This window comes from Crinia signifera, chromosome 1 (genome assembly GCF_055691185.1).
Source record: "Crinia signifera chromosome 1, ASM5569118v1, whole genome shotgun sequence".
NCBI lineage: Eukaryota > Metazoa > Chordata > Amphibia > Anura > Myobatrachidae > Crinia > Crinia signifera.
In genome coordinates this window covers 31,704,931-31,725,241 of record NC_139217.1, presented here as the reverse complement: position 1 = coordinate 31,725,241, position 20,311 = coordinate 31,704,931, and the positions used below count along the sequence as shown (strand labels likewise).

Below are 20,311 nucleotides of genomic sequence, written 5' to 3'. Positions count from 1 at the left end.
TGAAATGTCACTCTGGTGCCTGTTCGGGTGTGGCCAGGATCTCAATGGGCTGGTATCCTGATTGTCAGAACGCCAACAGTGGCATCCCAACGATAAGTACCGGGGGTTAGGGTGCAGTTTGGCTGCGGAGGAGGTTAGGCTGCAGAGGTGGGGAAGGTTAGGGTTAGGCTGCGGGTGCGGAGGTTAGGGTTAGGGTTAGGCTGCAGGGATGGGGGAGGTTAGGCTGCAGAGTTGGGGGAGGTTAGGGTTAGGCTGCAGAGGTGGGAGAGGTTAGGATTAGGCTGTGGGGGGGGGGGGTTAGGGTTAGGCTGCAGAGTTGGGGGAGGTTAGGCTGCAGAGTTGGGGGAGGTTAGGGTTAGGCTGCAGAGGTGGGGGAGGTTAGGTTTAGGCTGTGGGGAACGTTAGGATTAGGCTGCGGGGGTTGAGGAGGTTAGGGTTAGGCTGTGGGGGAGGTTAGGGTTAGGCTGCAGAGTTGGGGGAGGTTAGGCTGGAGTTGGGGGAGGTTAGGGTTAGGCTGCAGAGGTGGGGGAGGTTAGGTTTAGGCTGTGGGGAACGTTAGGATTAGGCTGCGGGGGTTGAGGAGGTTAGGGTTAGGCTGTGGGGGAGGTTAGGGTTAGGCTGCAGAGTTGGGGGAGGTTAGGCTGGAGTTGGGGGAGGTTAGGGTTAGGCTGCAGAGGTGGGGGAGGTTAGGTTTAGGCTGTGGGGGACGTTAGGATTAGGCTGCGGGGGTTGGGGAGGTTAGGGTTAGGCTGTGGGGGAGGTTAGGGTTAGGCTGCAGAGGTGGAGGAGGTTAGGGGTTAAGCTGCAGAGGTGGAGGAGGTTAGGCTGCAGAGTTGGGGGAGGTTAGGGGTTAAGCTGCAGAGGTGGAGGAGGTTAGGCTGCAGAGTTGGGGGAGGTTAGGGTTAGGCTGCAGAGGTGGAGGAGGTTAGGGTTAGGCTGTGGGGGAGGTTAGGGTTAGGCTGCAGAGTTGGGGGAGGTTAGGGTTAGGCTGTGGGGGAGGATAGGGTTAGGCTGTGGGAGAGGTTAGGGTTAGGCTGTGGGGGAGGTTAGGGTTAGGCTGCAGAGTTGGGGGAGGTTAGGGTAAGGCTGTGTGGGAGGTTAGGGTTAGGCTGTGGGAGAGGTTAGGGTTAGGCTGTGGGAGAGGTTAGGGTTAGGCTGCAGAGTTGGGGGAGGTTAGGGTAAGGCTGTGTGGGAGGTTAGGGTAAGGCTGCAGGGGTGGAGGTTAGGGTAAGGCTGCAGGGGTGGAGGTTAGGGTAAAGGTGCCCATAGACAGTCCGTTCCCAGACCGTCCGTTTTGTACTATGCGATGCGCGCTCCCGCGCATCACATAGTACGGTACAAAAAGTATGTGCTGCACATACTTCTTGTACTAGCTAAACTTTGCATCGGATCGCATTGCATGCACACCGCATGCACTAGGCATGCGATCCGATGCGAAGCGTGCTAATTAAGACCCAAACGGATCCGTTTAACGGACCGTGTATGGGCCCCTTAAGGCTGCAGAAGTGAGGGAGGATAGGATTAGACTGTGGGGAGGGGAGGTGGGAGTTAGAGTTTGGCTTCAGGGGAAGTCAGGGATGAGCTAAGGTGGGGAGAGTTAAGGTTAGGTTACCGGATGGGTGGGTTACCAGTTTGGTTAAAATACCGCAACCCATTGAGATTCTGATCATGGGGATGCCAGCACCCAACCTGGGCTGCGGACAAGCCCTCTTATTTGTGCACCGGCGATGGCCCCCCATTGTGGTAGACACAATAGCGATGGCCCCCCCTTTCCGCTCATGGTACACATCTCCGTCCATCCATGCGGCTTCTATATTGGCTTATGTGCGCCTCATAGAGCACAGCGTAAAAGACAATGATTCTGTTCCCCATTGGTATTACAATCCGGTACAAGGACTCATAATATCAGGTACAAGTACAGTATGAACTTATATCTTTTGGGTTTTCAGATGGCACCATGAGATGCCCACCTGCCAACTGGCATAACTTCCTCTGTCCCAGCCAACACTAAGGAGCACATGTCTATGGCTATAGTGACCTCTGTAGAACAGCACCACATATACTAAGAACATGGGTACACTATCACACACTCACAGCGACAGAGAGGCACTCAGCTAGCAGAGCACAGGCAACGCTCTCCATCCTAGTAATCATATAGCCTACAGCCAGCACTGGAGAACACCGACTTACGTCTCATAGATATGTCCATGTTCTACTCTCTCTTCCACGTTGGCCAGCGCTCGGACGTGCATTGGAGAGTGTGGGAAGGCAGCGTGAATCCAGGGCATCCCGAAGACAGACAGTCCTGTGTTAATAAGTGCAACCAGCAGGAGATCCCAATGGTAGGCCGTACCCTTAACCAGCCTGCAGAAGACAGCAACATAAGGACTATAGCAAGGGCTGGCGGAGGTATGGATGCAGGAACTTACATGTGGACTTACCTGTTCTCCGGGGCGTTGGTGAGAGAGGCCACGATGTTCTGCTCTATGAAGAACAACATGGACAGGAGGAAGCCTAGCCCCATGGCGCTGGTGATGGACCCCATGGACAGGGTCCCGATAGGAGCCAGCACGAACAGGCTCTCCGTCTCAATGTAATTAAACTTGGCAACTGCAAAACAGAAACCCAACAGATGTCTGTGACCAAACCTGAACTCTGACCCCCCAGGTGACACCATGGGCGCAGTCCAAAGAATTTCATCAAAACAAGTGGACATTGAGAACGGAGTGAAAGACAATAATGTTCCCATTCAATTGCGAACGGCCCCATGGGACGGTGGGAATTCCTGGCTGTCCTACATGGTTCTTCCTGATGCGGAAAGGTCTCACCCCCATTGCCAAACTGATCTGATTCAGTTCCTATGAGCCCATTGTGTACAGAGGTGGCCGGGTTGTACCAAATGTGGAAAGAAGAGAGAACACAACACGGTCCAAACACCTGCAGACAAGGCGACATATCCCCTTCCTGTTATGTGGGTGAGAACAATTAAAATCCTTAGAGGAATCATTTTTGCTGCGGCGATGGTGATCAGGACACGGTACGAGATAAAGGTGGACACGCAATGCCACAGACGTGCGTCCACTGATTGTAAACGGCTTCAGGCTACGTGAACTTACTGAGCCAGAGAAACGAGGGACAACCAATCTCACGCAGCATGGAACCACAAGAACAATGATCTGGAAATACTGTACTCTGCGTTGTAACGTAAAGGGGGTCAATAAATACATTGCACTACGTCACAGGGGAAAGGGGGTCAATAAATACGTTGCACTACGTCACAGGGGTATTCAGACTCTATCGGCCAATCTGGTCCCAGCATTGGATGAGTTTGCCTGAGGCAGAAGCCATTTTTGGTCACATGGGCAACTTAGCCAAGGCAACTCGTTACAAGGCTTGATACCGGGAACCACAGTTTATTGTGGAACCTACTGTATCTGACAGCGGTTTCCAGGGAAACATTTCATTTCACCATTCCTGCACTTGCATTGGTGAAAGATGCACAAATTAAACAGCACCAGGAGCTTGTGTTCTTTGAACATGAAAACGGTCTTAAGCAGGATCTTTAATTCCCTTTAATTGTGACGTTAATCTGCAGCCCCCCATGAGATCAGCCCCCGGCATCTCATCCAGAGCCAACTACTGTTATGTCAACAGAAGAAATGGTACAGAAGAAACAGACTTGTGCACTTACTGCGTATGTCCTGGAAGAAGTACGATCCCACCGCGGAGAAGGTCAGGACGGATATGGGCAGGGCACAATCGGACAGCATCTCACGCACTCGCGAATGCAGGTACGGGCTGAAAACGGCACAGATGAAGGTTAATCATCTTTGGGAATATTTTAAGTAACAATGAAATCGGACAGAGTCCTTAGATCTAAGCAATACAATGTGACAGGTGACGAACAAGGGAGAAGACTAATAAGAGACTCCCAGGAGCAGTATACAGATGTGTTCTCATACAAGGGCAGATGTATTAAAAGGACACATCTGTTTCGCAGCCTCCACCACCTGGCGAAACTATAACCCTCCCTTCTAAATGCCTAACCCTCTCCGCAGTCTAATTCTAACCTTCCTGCCCGCCACCGGAGGGTCTTCCCACCCATCCGCCACCGGGGGGCCTCCCCGCCCATCCGCCACCGGAGGGTCTTCCCACCCATCCGCAACCGGAGGGCCTTCCCACCCATCCGCCACCGGAGGGTCTTCCCACCCATCCGCCACCGGGGGCCTCCCCGCCCATCCGCCACCAGAGGGCCTTCCCACCCATCCGCCACCGGAGGGGCCTCCCCACCCATCCGCCACCGGAGGGGCCTCCCCACCCATCCGCCACCGGAGGGTCTTCCCACCCATCCGCCACCGGGGGGCCTCCCCGCCCATCCGCCACCGGAGGATCTCCCCACCCATGCGCCACCAAAGGATCTCCCCACCCATGCGCCACCAAAGGATCTCCCCACCCATGAGCCACCAAAGGACCTCCCCGCCCATCCATTCGCCACCGGAGGGTCTCCCCGCCCGCCCATCCGCCACCAAAGGGTCTCCCCACCCGCCAATCCGCCACCAGAGGGTCTCCCCGCCCGCCCATCCGCCACCAGAGGGTCTCCCCGCCCACCCATCCGCCACCAGAGGGTCTCCCCGCCCATCCGCCACTCGAAGGTCTCCCCGCCCATCCGCCACTGGAGAGTCTCCCTGCCCATCTGCCACCGCAGGGTCTATCCGCCCATCCGCCACCGGAGGGTCTATCCGCCCATCCGCCACCGGAGGATCTCCCGTACCTTTTCTTGAACTGGTACAGTGTGTGTCCCAACCACAGAGTCCCAAGCATCAACATGAGACTGAGGACCGCAGACTCCTTGCCGTGCTGATCGTCGTCATGATCCAAGCTCTGGTTTTTCATCAATGAGTTGTTCAATGTGGCATTTATTAAGGTGTCAATAGTAAAGCCCACGTTTGGTGCGGTGTCGTAAGACCCTATTTGGTAATGCAGTTGCTTCCCTGGCGACTCCAGATAATACTTACTGAAAACTGTAAGAGGAGAATTGAAGAGAATGAGGAGGAGAAACACGAAAACCAATTCACTCTATAAATAAAATTTAAATATTTAACTGTAATGATCTGGTCAGGTGCCTTATGGATAAAAACAAGCACTTCGGAAAGCAGGTACAAGCACAGCAGCCTGTAGGAAGCAGTGTTCCACCAATATGTATCAGGAAAGGACACAGGGTAGAATTACTGAGCCGTGGTTTGTCATAAGAAAAACATGGATTTAAAACCGCAAGAGTGATAAAGGCTGCATTTAGCACATGTCTGATCATTAACCGCAGGTTAGGGGTGAGCATCTCTCTCCTACTCCAACAAGATTGGGAACATGACCTATGATTACATTTACCATACCATCCCTATAAACACTGGACACTTCTAGATTATACAGGTTCTGCGGCTGATAAAGTCCAGGTGAAATGCAGACCAGCCACAGAACCTGTGTAATTCTTGAGGGTCCTGGTTTAAAGGGATAATGTGGGGTAATGTGTATAGCATGATTAAAGGGCAGCTGATCAGCTTAACGAGGTTGGAGAACCCCTGTTAATTGGCTGATAATTAGGTAGCAGAAAGCCGGGAGACTGTGTGAGCATTTGTACGGGACCTCTCCTGGTCAGAGGGTATATGAGCTAGGTAGGGGGTCCTGTGAAGTGGGTGGGTGGTCTCCCACATCTGCCGTAGACAATGGGGCCATTTCCTTGTATTTTTTCCTCTCTATGATCAGTGAAGATAACAGTAGCGGGATAACGATGATCACTGGGGAAAGTTCCCTCCGGGAAGTGACAGCGAGCGGAGCTGGATTTAGCAGGGCAGGTGTGGAAGAGAGAAAAGGGCCGTTTCATGTGTGGTGACCTCTTGTGCCGTGTGGGATCCAGATGTTTGATTCCGGCTTCCTGAGCGCGGCTGCTGTCCCAACCAACCAGCCATGTGAGAGGGGACGAGAGGTGTCATCTCCCGTGGAAAAGCCTGACCTGCATTGCTAATGCCAGAGCCCTGTTCTCTATGGCAGGAAAGGAGGGCAGCTTCGGATACTGATGACGCGCGGCACTTCGTATTGGGAACACGTGATGCACCAGTCTCTACATAGGACGCGGTATTTATAAAAGATCTGTGACGCGTCCTTTTCTATCGGGACATTGGCTACACAATATGGCCCTTATTCTGGTTGTTTCACAACCAGAATGCATTCGCACGGGGACCGATGGTGGCGCTGTGCACATTTCTGCGCATGTGCATACGCAGGGTGCTCGCACCCACGGCGAACAGTCTGATCGCCGAGTGCACGCACCCAGGACAGCGGGCAGAGGGGGGCGTGGGACAGCCCCATTAGCATATGGGAACGCCCAACGTTTCATGGTCACTTTTAGATGCGTGTACGGAACACGTCTTTCAATGGTCGGCAACCATGGAAAGATGTGGGTGTTCCCGCCTGGTCTGCGGATGGATGCTACTGTGTAACATTCATTCACGTGGCCTTCATACGAATTGCGCTTGCGAATGGGTGGCAATCAATTCGCAAGGCGGGGTTTGGTGGACTCGCAAGGCTGCGAATTTGCAGCCTTGTGAATCCACCAGAATAACCCCCTATATTCCATGGCCCCCCCAATAGTTATCCACAACAGGAGCCACGGACCTGTAATGTCAGGGTCCGGCCTCTCTTGCTTGTTCGGTAATGTCTGCCAGCTCTGTGGCACAGACCCAGTAATAATGAAGGGGACATGTGTATAAAAAGCTCACAGTCAGGCTTGTGGGGAATTGTGTGAACAGGAGGCTTCGTGGTCGCAATAACAAGTGTCCAAAATAAATTTATCACCACTCGATGGCTCCAGCAAATCCTGGTACATCCTCATAAAAGCCAGAAAAAGACCCTGTTCTTTCCATCAGACTCTGTTCCCCCTGCCGCGTGACATACACAACACTACGATCACCTGGCACTTAGGGGCAGATTTATTAAGCTTGGAGAAGAGATAACTGGAGATAAAGCAGAGAAAAGGTAAAAGGAGATAAAGCACCAGCCAATCAACTCCCAACTGTCTTTTTCAAACACAGCTGATTGGCTGGTGCTTTATCTCCTTTTACCTTTTCTCCGCTTTATCTCCAGTTTATCTCTTCTCCAAGCTTAATAAATCTGCCCCTTAGATCCCCGGTTACACAGTCGCGACCCTCCACCGCCTCTCCCGCAGCCCAGCTCGTTACTGTCCGAGCCAGCACATACCTGTCAGGTGTATAAATGCACATCACACAGACACTTACTTTTGCTAATCCCTTTAAGTGCATCCACCACAAACGTTATGGATATAAAAAGTGCTATGATTTCTTCTGTGGACCTGGGGAGAGAGGACGCAATATGAAATGAGAATCCGCGCACATGGTGTTCCGCGACTACGCCATAACAGCGCTCACAGCTAACTCCATGCTGCATTATACTTCTTGTCTATATTATACAGATAAGGTTATAAGCCACTGACCAGGTTAGCCGGTGGAATACAGTACACGGAATTTAGATTACACTAGATCTCGGGATGCAACCGCTTTTGCATTCATTCACATATTAAAGGGAAATTCACCTCTTGAAGAGTTTCATCAGTAGACTACAATTGAACAGAGAGTAGATGACAAGAAAACAGCTGTTCCACAGCCCCGTCCAGGCGTAGAACGCCTTAAAGTCCAGTTTGTAGTCGTCGCAGATTCCACGGATAACTGCGGGAAGAAGAGAGCGGAGGTTACATGGCACATCCGTAATACATACATAAATTGGCCATATACATAACAGTCAACTGTGGTCACTCAATGCTGCAAGCACCTGGCAGAGACACATTTAGGTGGACATGGGAAACAATTAAACGTAAGTTTATAATAATGTACAGATACACGTTGGCATCCTTTTTTCGGGAAACCGTGTCTTAGTCGAAACAAAGTGTGACTAGTCCGCACCAGGAGACTGTGCCAATTTATTTGCTGTGTGTGACTGAGTCTCAGAATCTGTATGACACTGCCACTTTTTAAAAGCCAAGTTCCGCTGTGCTACGTATACAGACTTAAGGCCCCCATACACTACGCGATTTGGCCCCGATTTCACCCGATTCTGGAGGATTGGGCCTAGAAATCGGGTGAAACTGGGCAAATTGCGTAGTGTATGACATCCGATCTGATCCGATGCGCGGTCCCGTGTACATCGGATCAGATCCGGATGTCGGACGGTCTGCACATAAGATTAATCATGTGCAGCCGTCCGGGGGAGTGACAGGAGCAGGCTGGGGGCTGGGTCCGGTCCTGGGTACCTGTAGGTGGAGGCTGTAATCTGTATTGTGCACTGGGAGAGCCTCAGCCTCTTCAGATGTAGCGGCGCTGCGGCAGGCAGGGTCAGGAGCGGGGACCGCAGATGCAGAGAGACCGGGTGCGCAGCGCGAGAATAGAAAGAAATCCCATTCAAAGGACTGGGCGGCCGCTGATTGGCTGAGTTCTCATCAAGTGCCAAATGTGATCAAGCTCCCCTGGGGAGCTGCCGGGGAAGCTCCGGGTAAATCGGGGCTGACTTGTCCTTAGGAAGTCGCCCAAGTGTATGGGGGCCTTTAGTCACACACAGAAATACAAGTGTATCAAAGTTCATTCGTACAGTAGCCTGGTGCGTCCAGATCACATCATGCGAATAGGACGCATTATTCACAAAAAGACAAAAGACATCCATTGCGAGTGACACAGGACCCGCCGGCTTGCTCCCACCACGCTTCTCCTGCGGCGCGGGGTATAAAGGTTAGATGTAGGAGGACACATCTGTAAAAATTAGTTCGGCAGGTCATTAGTTCGACAGTATCTATGTCGACAGTCAAAAGGTGGACATGGAGTTTTTCACTGTTTTTTGAGCCGACATGTGCCGACAGGAGGTATTTCATGCCCTACCATCCACTAGGGCACAGGTCTTTAACCTGTGGCCCTCCAGATGTTGTGGAACTACATGTCCCAGCATGCCCTGACAGTTTTGGCATGCTGTTATAGGAAAAAATGTGGCAATGCATGTTGGAACATGTAGTTTCACAACATCTGGAGGGCCACAGGTTGAAGACCCATGCACTAGGGCATGGTGTGAGAATAAAATAGTGTGCCCGACGCATAGCGAGCGATGCGGTGCACTTTAAACTGTGTCCATGTCAACTGTGTTGACCTTCAGGTCAAAAAAACAGTGACAAACCCCATGTCGACCTTTTGACTGTCGACCTAGACATTGTCGAACTAACGACCATTCGAACTAATGACCTTTCCTGCTAGAACCATATTGACCTAGACCCATGTCGACCGAATGGCTGCCGACCATCATGCTGTAGACCTAATGATCCCAACCCACTGAGATATAGGACAATGCACAGCACCACTTCTCTTGTGGTGTATGGTAGGTTATAGAACAATGCACAGCACCACTTCTCTTATTGTGTATGCTGAGAAATCTGACAAAGCGGCACTTGGCTTGTGTATACTGGGATAAAGTACAACGCACAGCACCACTTCTCTTGCTTCCTCCGGGTGCTCCGGTTCCCTCCCACAAATCCAAAAACATACTGGTAGGTTATTTGGCTCCTAATAAAATTAACCCTAGAATGTCTGTGCGTGCGTGTACATGTGGTAGGGAATATAGATTGTAAGTTCCACTGGGACAGGGACTGATGTGAGTGTTCAAATATTCTCTGTAAAGCGCTGCGGAATATGTGTGCGCTATATAAGAAACTGCTAATAAATAAATATATAAATAAAAGCCACTTTTCTCATTGTGATAAAGGAACTCATCCATACTCGCCATTCCAATTAAACAAAGAATGATTTTCAAACTGAATTTATAGGCTGGATTTCTATACGTACCGTTGATATATAATGCCAGAGGTGCGGTCGTCAATAACACAACCAGAGGCTGCCCAGAAAAGAGGGCGTAAATAACGCCCCCAATGCACTGACCGACTATCGTCTTTTGCACATCTGTAACGAGAGTAAAAGTGGTGAAAGCGTTAGGTCGCGCTCCGTATATCGGTGTTCATGAAATATTAGGACATTTCTAGAAACATGTAATAAAATAAGGCGCTAGACACTCTGATACAGATACAGTGACATTCTGAAAAATATTTAAAAACCCCAAAAAGAGAGATGACCTTAAAATGTAACAGCAGAGGATTGTATTGAGGGCAGTAATGGAGATATACTGTATGGTTCAAAAAGCATCATTAATGGTGGTGACCAATGGCCATGAACTTGCTGCAATCAGCCGCACAAGAGGTGCCCCAGGTAATTACTATAGAGGTGTAGACCTAATAGGAGAGGCAGCATTTATGTGGGCTTAATCATTATCCATTCACTGGGAGCCAGTGACATCACTGGGAGAGCAGCCTATCCATTCACTGGGAGCCAGTGACATCACTGGGAGAGCAGCCTATCCATTCACTGGGAGCCAGTGACATCACTGGGAGAGCAGCCTATCCATTCACTGGGAGCCAGTGACATCACTGGGAGAGCAGCCTATCCATTCACTGGGAGCCAGTGACATCACTGGGAGAGCAGCCTATCCATTCACTGGGAGCCAGTGACATCACTGGGAGAGCAGCCTATCCATTCACTGGGAGCCAGTGGCATCACTGGGAGAGCAGCCTATCCATTCACTGGGAGCAAGTGACATCACTGGGAGAGCAGCCTATCCAGTCAATAGGAGACTGTTAGATTACTGAAGGTGCAGCCTATCCATTCACTGGGAGCTAGTGATGTCACTATACAGCCTATCCATTCACTGGGAGCCCGTGACATCACAGAGTGCAGCCTATACATTAACCAGGAGCCACTGACATCACTTAGGTAGATTGTGCTGCAATAAATGGATAGGCTTCTTTAGGATTATTAGTTTAGCCGGTAAGGCGCTGCCTCTAGTCCTCTTTTAGTATCTGTGACAAAGCCACAGATAGAAAGGTCTGGACAGGACACATACTGTATAATTACAGCTAGACAAGTCTCCCAGAGCGTGAATGTATCAGGATCATGAGACAGACTATATATTACTTCTAGGTCTCGGTTCCTCTTTGGTTTTCAATACTGCTTTAATTTAAGCAGCTTTGCCAAATGCTGGACTGGGTAGCCATACTGAAACCACATGGCGAGGTAGAGTAGAGTCTGATCACCAGGACATATACGATGGAATTGGTGATTAACATGAAAAACTATCTGGGGGTGCAACAGGCAAATAAGTCCAGTCTCCAAAAATATGTCCAATGAATAACAAAAAAAAAATCAAAAAAAAAATCACCCTTCTGTAACAATATATATTACACCACAGTATAATCACACAACTAAGGAGGACTCATTTACATTAGACGACATTAGTCTTCATAACCCAATGTTTTCAGAATTGTCACTGAAGTGATGACATCACAACTGAGAGATTATAGGTAATTAGATTAGAACTCACTATTTATACAGATACATTATACATTACATACGGTTATATGTTTATCTGCATAACTATACTACATCTACAGAGATATATACTGTACAATCAAAATAGAACATTGTTATACTGTACACCAGGGGATCTCAACACTAATACAAAGGTTTCCCCAACATGTCATGTTCTGTGGATTTCCTTATTCAGGCACAGATGAGTTTGTCTATATTGCAGGGTCAGTAAACTTCCTCCTGTTTTCTGAGACTGAAATCAACAAAACCTGACCTGTTGGGGTTACCTGAGGTTTGTGGTGCAAAAGAGAGAGAGAGAGACAGAGAGGGTGGAGGCAGGCATAGAGAGAAAGGGGCGAATGGGCAAAGAGAGAAAGAATGGGGGTCGAAAGTAAGAGAGAGGGTTGACAGGCAAAGAGAGGGAGTAGAGACAGAGGTAAAGAGGGGTTAAAGGGGCAAACAAAAGAGTGAGGGGGGGGGGGAGAGACAGGGAGGAGGTGAGAGGCAAAGAGAGGGACAAAAAAGTCCTGCGAGAGGGGCAAAGAGAAAATATGGGGGTCGAGAGAGTAAGAGAGAGGGGGAGCGCCAAAGATAGAGAGGGACAAGAAAGGCGCAGAGAGGGGGGAGAAGACAGAGGGGCTAGAGGCAACAAGAGGCAGGGAGAGGGGTGAAAGGCAAATGGGGGGAGGGACAAGAGAGGCAGAGTGGGGCGAGAGGCAAATAGAGAGGGTGAGATGTGTGAGGCAGAGAGAGGAAGAGTGAGAGACAAAGAGAGAAAGGGAGAGGCAAAGAGAGAGAGGGGCATGGTAGTCAAAGAGGGAGAGGAACAAGAGAGGCAGAAAATAAGGGGTGGGTGAGAAAAGCACAGAGATAGGAAGAGAAAGGCAAACAGAGAGAAGATGTGAGAGCGAGAGGCGATGAGTAATAGTGAAAGGGGTGAGAGGCAAAGAGAGGGGGGAGGTACAAGAGAGTCAGAGAGAGAGAGATTGTTTCAAGAGAGGCAAATAGAGATAGGGGGGAAGGGTCGAGAGGCAGACAGAGAGAAAGGGGCTAGAGAAAGAGAAAATGTGAGGGGTTGGAGGAAGAGAGAGGGGGGATGAAAAAGGAAAATAGAGTCAGAGGTAGAGGGGGCAAGGACAACAGAAGCAGAGAGAAAAGGAAGGGGCGAGAGGCAAAGAGATATAGTGGCAGAGAGTGAGAGGGACAGATAGGTAAAGACAATGACAGCGAGAGGGGGGAAGGCGAGTGAGTTAGAGAAAGGGAGAGGCAAAGGGAGATATAGGGAGGCAACAATAGATAAAGACAGGGACAAAGTGAGAAGAGAAGTGGGACATAGAAAGGGGAGAGAGGAAGAGGGAACAAAGTGAGAGACAGAGAAAGATGGATAGATGGAGATGTATCATGAATTATATTTGCACCAGTAAGTGGAAGGAAGGAGATGTACACCTAATCACCAGCACCCGCTCCCTACTCCCAAAAAAACAAACTAGACAAGAACAGATTTCTGCAGTTCTCCCCTCGAGCATTAAGGAAATGTTGGGCACGTGTTTCCTTAATGATGGAGGGCCCTGCACTTTTGGGGAAGAAACAGCTGTGACACTTACTCAGCGACCGTGAGAATGGTGGCCAAGCAGACACTCGCTCATCTATGTGTTCCAATAAGTCTCCTACGGTTGTCTGGATTCGGAGAAACACTGTCCACAGCAAGGTCAAGGTCTTACAAAAACAACTTGTGAAAGTGGTGGCTAGGGCATCGTACGGCCATTCACCCTATGAGACGCGTCATGGTCTACTGGAAGGTAGCATCTCCGTAATCTAACCAAAAGATGGTCTTGGCCTGGTCAAAAAAAAGGACCATACACGAAAGGGAACACTCAGAATCCAGGCAAGGAACTCGTTGACAATGCCCATAAAAAAGGCGTGATATGTCTACTCGCCCACTCGTCTCATCAGTGGGTAAGTAAGTAGCACTGCTGCCTGATGCCACCTCTGCTACCCACCTGTTCAATCTCTTCCAAGTTGATAGTTGCAAAACAAATGATCTTCAAAGAAAATCTTACCAATCACCCCGCCAGTGCTTTCATCATTCAAAGAGCCGAAGGCGATAGAGGGCAGGAGGCAAGCAAAGTACAAGAAAATCATAGTTGTAATGTACTTTCCGATGGCCTTGTTATGTCCGATAATACCTGTGCGGGAATCAGATGAAGGTAGAGTGTAGTTAAAGGACATCTGGTCTCACCTAAGGTACTCATCATGAATCAGAGGGTTCATGCGTCAAGCAGTGACCAGAGTGAAGAATTGGTCCAGTGAAGAAGTTACCCATGGCAACCATGGTTGCTATGGGAACTTTTCTCCACTGGTCCACTCTTTTTACTGCTTGATACATCAACCCATATATACTGTAGGCAGGTCTAGCTCAGCTTATCTCATTGGCAATACAAGTGCTTTACAATCTAAGCCATACTGAACCAATACCTATGACATTGCAGCCCATTGGTGACTAGGAACCACTCAGAAGCATGGTGACTGATCCGATGAGCAGACAGGCTATCATTTCTCTAGGGGACCAGTGACATCACTGATCTAGAACACAGAACCGTTGCCTGTGATGCGAGGGAGAACGGCAAATGATAAAATACATGGCTGTAAGTGCTTGGGATGAACGAACGGTCACCTGTGGAATTCGGTCATCTGGTAATAGTGCAAACGTTCTGTGATATGGGAAAAGTGCATGAAAAAGTGGGGAGACCTCTCTGTACCCCAGAAAAATGACACTTTTGTTAGCAGAATCAAACGCTTTTTAAACAGGTGTCAAATTTGGGCTGCATGATCCAATGAAGAGCTGATTTGGGGGTTATTTGAGGCCATTTTTATGTTCACCCAAAAAAGTGGCATGCAATTATTGTCCCAATTGGATTGACTCCTAGGTCCTGTTTCTGGATGAACTCTTAGGATTCCCTGCTTAACATTGGAGACATACTGTATACCTTGATTGTGATGGCGGCTAAAGAACCACTTGGCCCATCGAGTCTGCCCGTGGACATACACATTCTAAACTAAGAGCCAATTAACCTACCGGCATCTTTATGAAGTGGGGAGCAAGCCAGAGTAACCAGAGGAAACCCACCCAAGCACGGGGGAGAATATACAAACTCCGCCCAATTCGGACAGTGGTGTGGATCATGCCCATAACCTCAGTAATGCTAACCACTACACCATCCATGCTGTCCTGTTATGTCTATAACCCGTCCTGTATGTGGTCATTCCACAGTTAATATAGGCAACCTCTGGATCAGAAGTAGCACTAGAATTCCAAAGGGACCAACTGACTCATCAGTAAGGGACCGGAAGACCTAGGACAATTTGGCAGGGACCTGAATGATGAGAGTGGCAGCTTAGGCTGTGATCAGCAAGGCCGCAGGGGTTCCGGAAATAAGGCCCAGCCGTCGCTGGAGGCCAGACAGAACCTAATTGGTTTTGCAAAAGAAGCTCAGGTCATATAAGAATATATCACTTAAGCACTTATCCCGAGGATAAATGACACCATTACTCATTAAATAGATACAGGTAGAGAGGAATCCTGGTGAAAGCCTATTAGTGCTGTGCAGAGAGAGAGCCGCTTGACCCAATTCTTACATACATGATATATCTCAACAGCGGAGACGATTTCAGCAATAACTGGGTCACAGCATTATTACCAGTGGGATCGCAGCATTCTCCTCGCTGGCTGATACTTATCCACAGGTTTGACTCAATGGCCTCCAGTAATATAATTACCAAGGTAGGCTGAGCAGGAGCGGGGGGGGGGGGGGGGGGGGGGGGGGGGGGGCGGAGAGAGATAAAGAGGAGAGAGATAGCGTACCAATCAGCCCCTATGGCAGGGCTGGGCAACACCGGCCCTCCAGATGTTAGTGAACTACACATCCCAGGATGCTTTGCATTAGTTTTGCTATGTGGCCATGCTAAAACTGATGCAAGGCATGCTGGGATGTGTAGTTCATCAACATCTGGAGGGCCGGTGTTGCCCAGCCATGCCCTATGGTATAGATCATATTTACAGGCGGTGTTTGGAAATGGACAGGAGCTACCAGTCGGTAATTTATCTCTCTCTCTCCAAGCTTTGATAAATCTTCCCCTACGCCAGTTACCAGGACATCATAAAGGAAGAGTTAATCACACTGGATACTCCCCCAAAATTATTATGTCTGGGGTGCGGCGCTTCCTTTGCCAAGGATAAAACCCCAGCAGATTAGACCAGCCTGGGCATTTGGTTATGTTAGATTAGTCCAGCCAGGGCATTTGGTTATGTTAGATTAGTCCAGCCTGGGCATTTGGTTATTTTAGATTAGTGTAGCCTGGGCATTTGGTTATGTTAGATTAGTGTAGCCTGGGCATTTGGTTATGTTAGATTAGTCCAGCCTGGGCATTTGGTTATATTAGATTAGTCCAGCCAGGGCATTTGGTAATGTTAGATTAGTCCAGCCTGGGCATTTGGTTATATTAGATTAGTGTAGCCTGGGCATTTGGTCATGTTAGATTAGTCCAGCCTGGGCATTTGGTTATGTTAGATTAGTCCAGCCTGGGCATTTGGTTATGTTAGATTACACTAGCCTGGGCATTTGGTTATGTTGGATTAGTCCAGCCTGGGCATTTGGTTATGTTGGATTAGTCCAGCCTGGGCATTTGGTTATGTTAGATTAGTCCAGCCTGGGCATTTGGTTATGTTAGATTACACTAGCCTGGGCATTTGGTTATGTTGGATTAGTCCAGCCTGGGCATTTGGTTATGTTAGATTAGTCCAGCCTGGGCATTTGGTTATGTTAGATTAGTGTAGCCTGGGCATTTGGTTATGTTAGATTAGTCCAGCCTGGCCATTTGATTATGTTAGATTAGTCCAGCCTGGGCATTTGGTTATGTTAGATTAGTCCAGCCTGGGCGTTTGGTTATGTTAGATTAGTCCAGCCTGGGCGTTTGGTTATGTTAGATTAGACCAGCCTGGGCATTTGGTTATATTAGATTAGTCCAGCCTGGGCATTTGGTTATATTAGATTAGTCCAGCCTGGGCATTTGGTTATATTAGATTAGTCCAGCCTGGGCATTTGGTTATATTAGATTAGTCCAGCCTGGGCATTTGGTTATGTTAGATTAGTCCAGCCTGGGCACTTGGTTATGTTAGATTAGTGTAGCCTGGGCATTTGGTTATGTTAGATTAGTCCAGCCTGGGCATTTGGTTATATTAGATTAGTCCAGCCTGGGCATTTGGTTATGTTAGATTAGTCCAGCCTGGGCATTTGGTTATGTTAGATTAGTCCAGCCTGGGCATTTGGTTATGTTAGATTAGTCCAGCCTGGGCATTTGGTTATGTTAGATTAGTCCAGCCTGGGCATTTGGTTATATTAGATTAGTGTAGCCTGGGCATTTGGTTATGTTAGATTAGCCCAGCCTGGGCATTTGGTTATGTTAGATTAGTCCAGCCAGGGCATTTGGTAATGTTAGATTAGTCCAGGCTGGGCATTTGGTTATATTAGATTAGTGTAGCCTGGGCATTTGGTTAAATTAGGTTAGTCCAGCCTGGGCACTTGGTTACAGATTGCACCAGTGTCAACGGTGGACTAACTAATTTCAGAGGCACACGGGTGCCCAGTGTTAGGCCAGGATTGCAGCTGTGGGCCTGCCAAAGGTAGGGAGACTTTGGCTTGGTCTGCAGACACCCGGGAGAGATTGAAGTTTTGGGGCATGGGGCTAGAAGACATTCATCCTTGATGTAGTACCAACGGCACCACCAATGTACCAATAATGTAGTTCCAACGGGACTACCAATGTAAGTAACCCAGTGTTGTTCTATGGTTTCATTTGTGATGGGCAGCTTATGCTCAAAGCAAACACGTTTTATTATTGCGTGGCATGACTGATCCGTGGGGTATTTTTGGGTTACTGAGGAGACATCTGCCTAGCATGGGTTGTCCTTTCCCTATGTTTGACCAAAGGTCTCGTATCATCTCATCTTGGTAACGGCTGGATACCGACTACAGTTTCTCTTCCCGGTCATGGACCAGGACTCCTCCTGAGATATCTCTAGGACAGCTGGGAGGAATAAGCTCTCCATCAGTTCCAAAAGGTAGGCCAGGAAAGTGTCATGGACGGACCTATAAACCAGGAACCTTGTCCAAAACGTAAGCCCCTGCTTCCTTGCCATGGACCAATACAGCATAGTGATTCAGCCAGGACGGAACACACTACATGTAGGAGAGAGAAAGGGTTCTCTTACCGTCTGTGAAATCCAGAGGGTAGACCGGCAGTCTACGTGCAATGTCATCGAAAATTCCCTTTCCCACATTGAAAAATTCTTGCAGCTGGAGAGAGGAAGGAAACCATGAGAGACAAGTTGTGACCGCACCACTCACCTCCACCACAGCTCACACAGGGACTGCCACAGAGGTCACAGACAACGAATGAGGCCCTTTCAGCACCATAATTGAAGCAATGCTCACAGGATGTCCTGGACAGCGGCAGGTGACAAACGGCAGTTAACACATCAAAGCTCGCCTTGTCCGTCAGTCGCCAGTCCTCTTACCATGATCCGGTCAGGACCGCGTCTATGATCGGAAGTCACGGATCACAGTCAGATTTCTGCAATCGTATTGATACCATTCGCTAAATCTGCTGGTCGCCATGAGCAGAAGTCAAAATATGTACAGATTTACGTAAGTGTCAAGGAAATGCAGAATAAGGTCCGTGCCCAGGGCCGAACGAACTTGATGAAGGCCCTCGCCCTCAGTTGGTTACTATACATTGAGTAAATAATGCGAGCGACCATGTTCATATACGAAGCCAGGGACCAAACATATTTCCTTCTGAACCAAATCTTACTCTCTCTGCACATGCTGCATCTGCCCCACCTGCAGCGCAGCATAGTTTTACCCATTTTGAGAACAAATTTGCCCTGCGATCAGGTCCGAGTTAGGCCCTTAGTGCGGCAAATGACGCACAGGAGTACCCAGGAGCGCCGTCGCAAACGCACCAAATCTAACATCTGCACCTCAGGAAATGAGGCCTCGCACAGTTTATGTGCTATACGCTTCTTCTCAGTGCTCTACCTCCAATACCCCGAAGTATCAGGTGTACGGACGCTTCCTGGTAAACATGGCTCCGTTTCTTTACACATTACCGGCAGCATTCAGACGCGGTTGCGCTCAGTACAATAGGAGTCACATAACGCACGAAACAGCAGGGCAGCTATGAGAAACGTGGTATACTGCATATATAATGCCTAGGTAGACCGTCAATATATAGTCGACGCATTAGGTTGACATATACAAACCACATAGGGCAAATTGGCACGCCCTGCTACCACTGTGCTTGCCACGGCTTACTATCCCATACTATTTATTCACAAAAAATGTATAGCGTCTGATCAAATTGGTGATATGTCAAAGTTTAGGGAGAGATAAAGTATACAACAATCAGCTTTAACTGACACACTACAGGCTTTTGCTTGAAAAAAAATGTTAGGTTGGTTGGTACTTTGGGCCAGATGTACTAAGCCTTGAAAAAGGGATTACACGGAGAGTGATACGGCAGAGAGGGACAAAGTAGCAGCCAATTAGCTCCTAGCTGCCATGTTGCAGGAAGGGTTTCGAAAATGACCGGAGCTGGCTGCTTGGTACTTTATCTCACTCTCTCCACTTTATAACGCTTAGTACAACTGTCCCTGTGTCTCTCGGTACTTTATCTCTCTCTAAGCTTGTTATAGAAAGTGCTGATACGGAACACGTGATACGTGCTGAATGCTATGGTGAAATACTTCTCGCCAGTCTTTGTGGTTTTTGATTTTTATGATCAGTCCTCTAGTTACGGAGACAGTGTTACAGGAACACCATGTGAATGTATGTCACTGCAGAAATCCCTCATCCACGGACATACAGTAAAAGTCAGTTAATATGATGCCCTGACCGCAAACCCACCGGCTGAGCGTAATACACTAACATTGCCCAATGGTGCAAGGCATCGCAGGACAACGGCGGCCAATCAGCGAAGAGCCTTTATCTAGTACAGATTAAAGAGTGAATGCAAACTTCTCATTGGTTGTGTGGCACTGCTGCACCTCATGGCAAGAGAACACATAACCTGGTGTGTCAAACACAGCAGCACAGCTTATGGATGGCAAACACGGATGGACTATGCGCAATCAACATGCAAATACCTCATACAAGCCAATAATGGAGAGCTTATGGGTGTGATAAGAGCTACAAACAAAATATACATACTCGTGTTCAATCTAGAACCCTGCACCGCTCAGATCCTTGGGGGTGTGGCTCGCTGCTCTGGTGCTTCTAGCACACTCTGGTCAGCAGCACAGCAGGAGAGAGGAACTGCAGGGGATGTGACCGGTGCAGGGTGCTAGGATGGACGCTACATATGTTATATTACATGCATAGCACTGTACATTTGTAATCAGACAGGTCATCAACGTGAGTATTCTGAGGCTTTGGCAGAGTCCTGTCCAAACACTGCTAGATTGGATATTACAGGTATTATGTGAGGATAGCGGTATAATCGCAGGAAGTTATCCGATGTGCAGGCGGCTTGCATGGAACTTAGCGGAAACGGAGTGAAATGAAGCACAACAGGTCAGAAAGGTAAAACAGGTTACTACGGCTTATCCGCTGCTAGTGCCGGGGGCCGGCTGGTTTATACAGAGCGATTAGATATATTTTTTTTTATGTACGTCACTCCACCACTGGAGACCTGTGAACCCCAGTGGTGCTCACCAGGAGACTGACCGTCCCCTTCCCAAGGAGCCTTCAACAACCTGGTCACCCACAGGCGTTCGTCTACCTTGAGCGCACAGA

The 20,311-nt window shown here is 48.9% G+C and overlaps 1 protein-coding gene across 1 annotated transcript in view; it reads right to left on the bottom strand.

Annotated features, from left to right (window-relative positions):
• Positions 1–20,311, bottom strand: part of SLC4A11 (solute carrier family 4 member 11) — a 97,319-nt gene that overhangs the window by 12,147 nt on the left and 64,861 nt on the right. Inside the window, 9 exon segments of the mRNA XM_083185923.1 lie at positions 2,191–2,364; positions 2,442–2,610; positions 3,692–3,798; positions 4,772–5,021; positions 7,290–7,363; positions 7,604–7,736; positions 9,888–10,001; positions 13,520–13,645; positions 17,728–17,812. Of these exon segments, the coding sequence (XP_083042049.1) occupies positions 2,191–2,364; positions 2,442–2,610; positions 3,692–3,798; positions 4,772–5,021; positions 7,290–7,363; positions 7,604–7,736; positions 9,888–10,001; positions 13,520–13,645; positions 17,728–17,812 (1,232 nt within the window).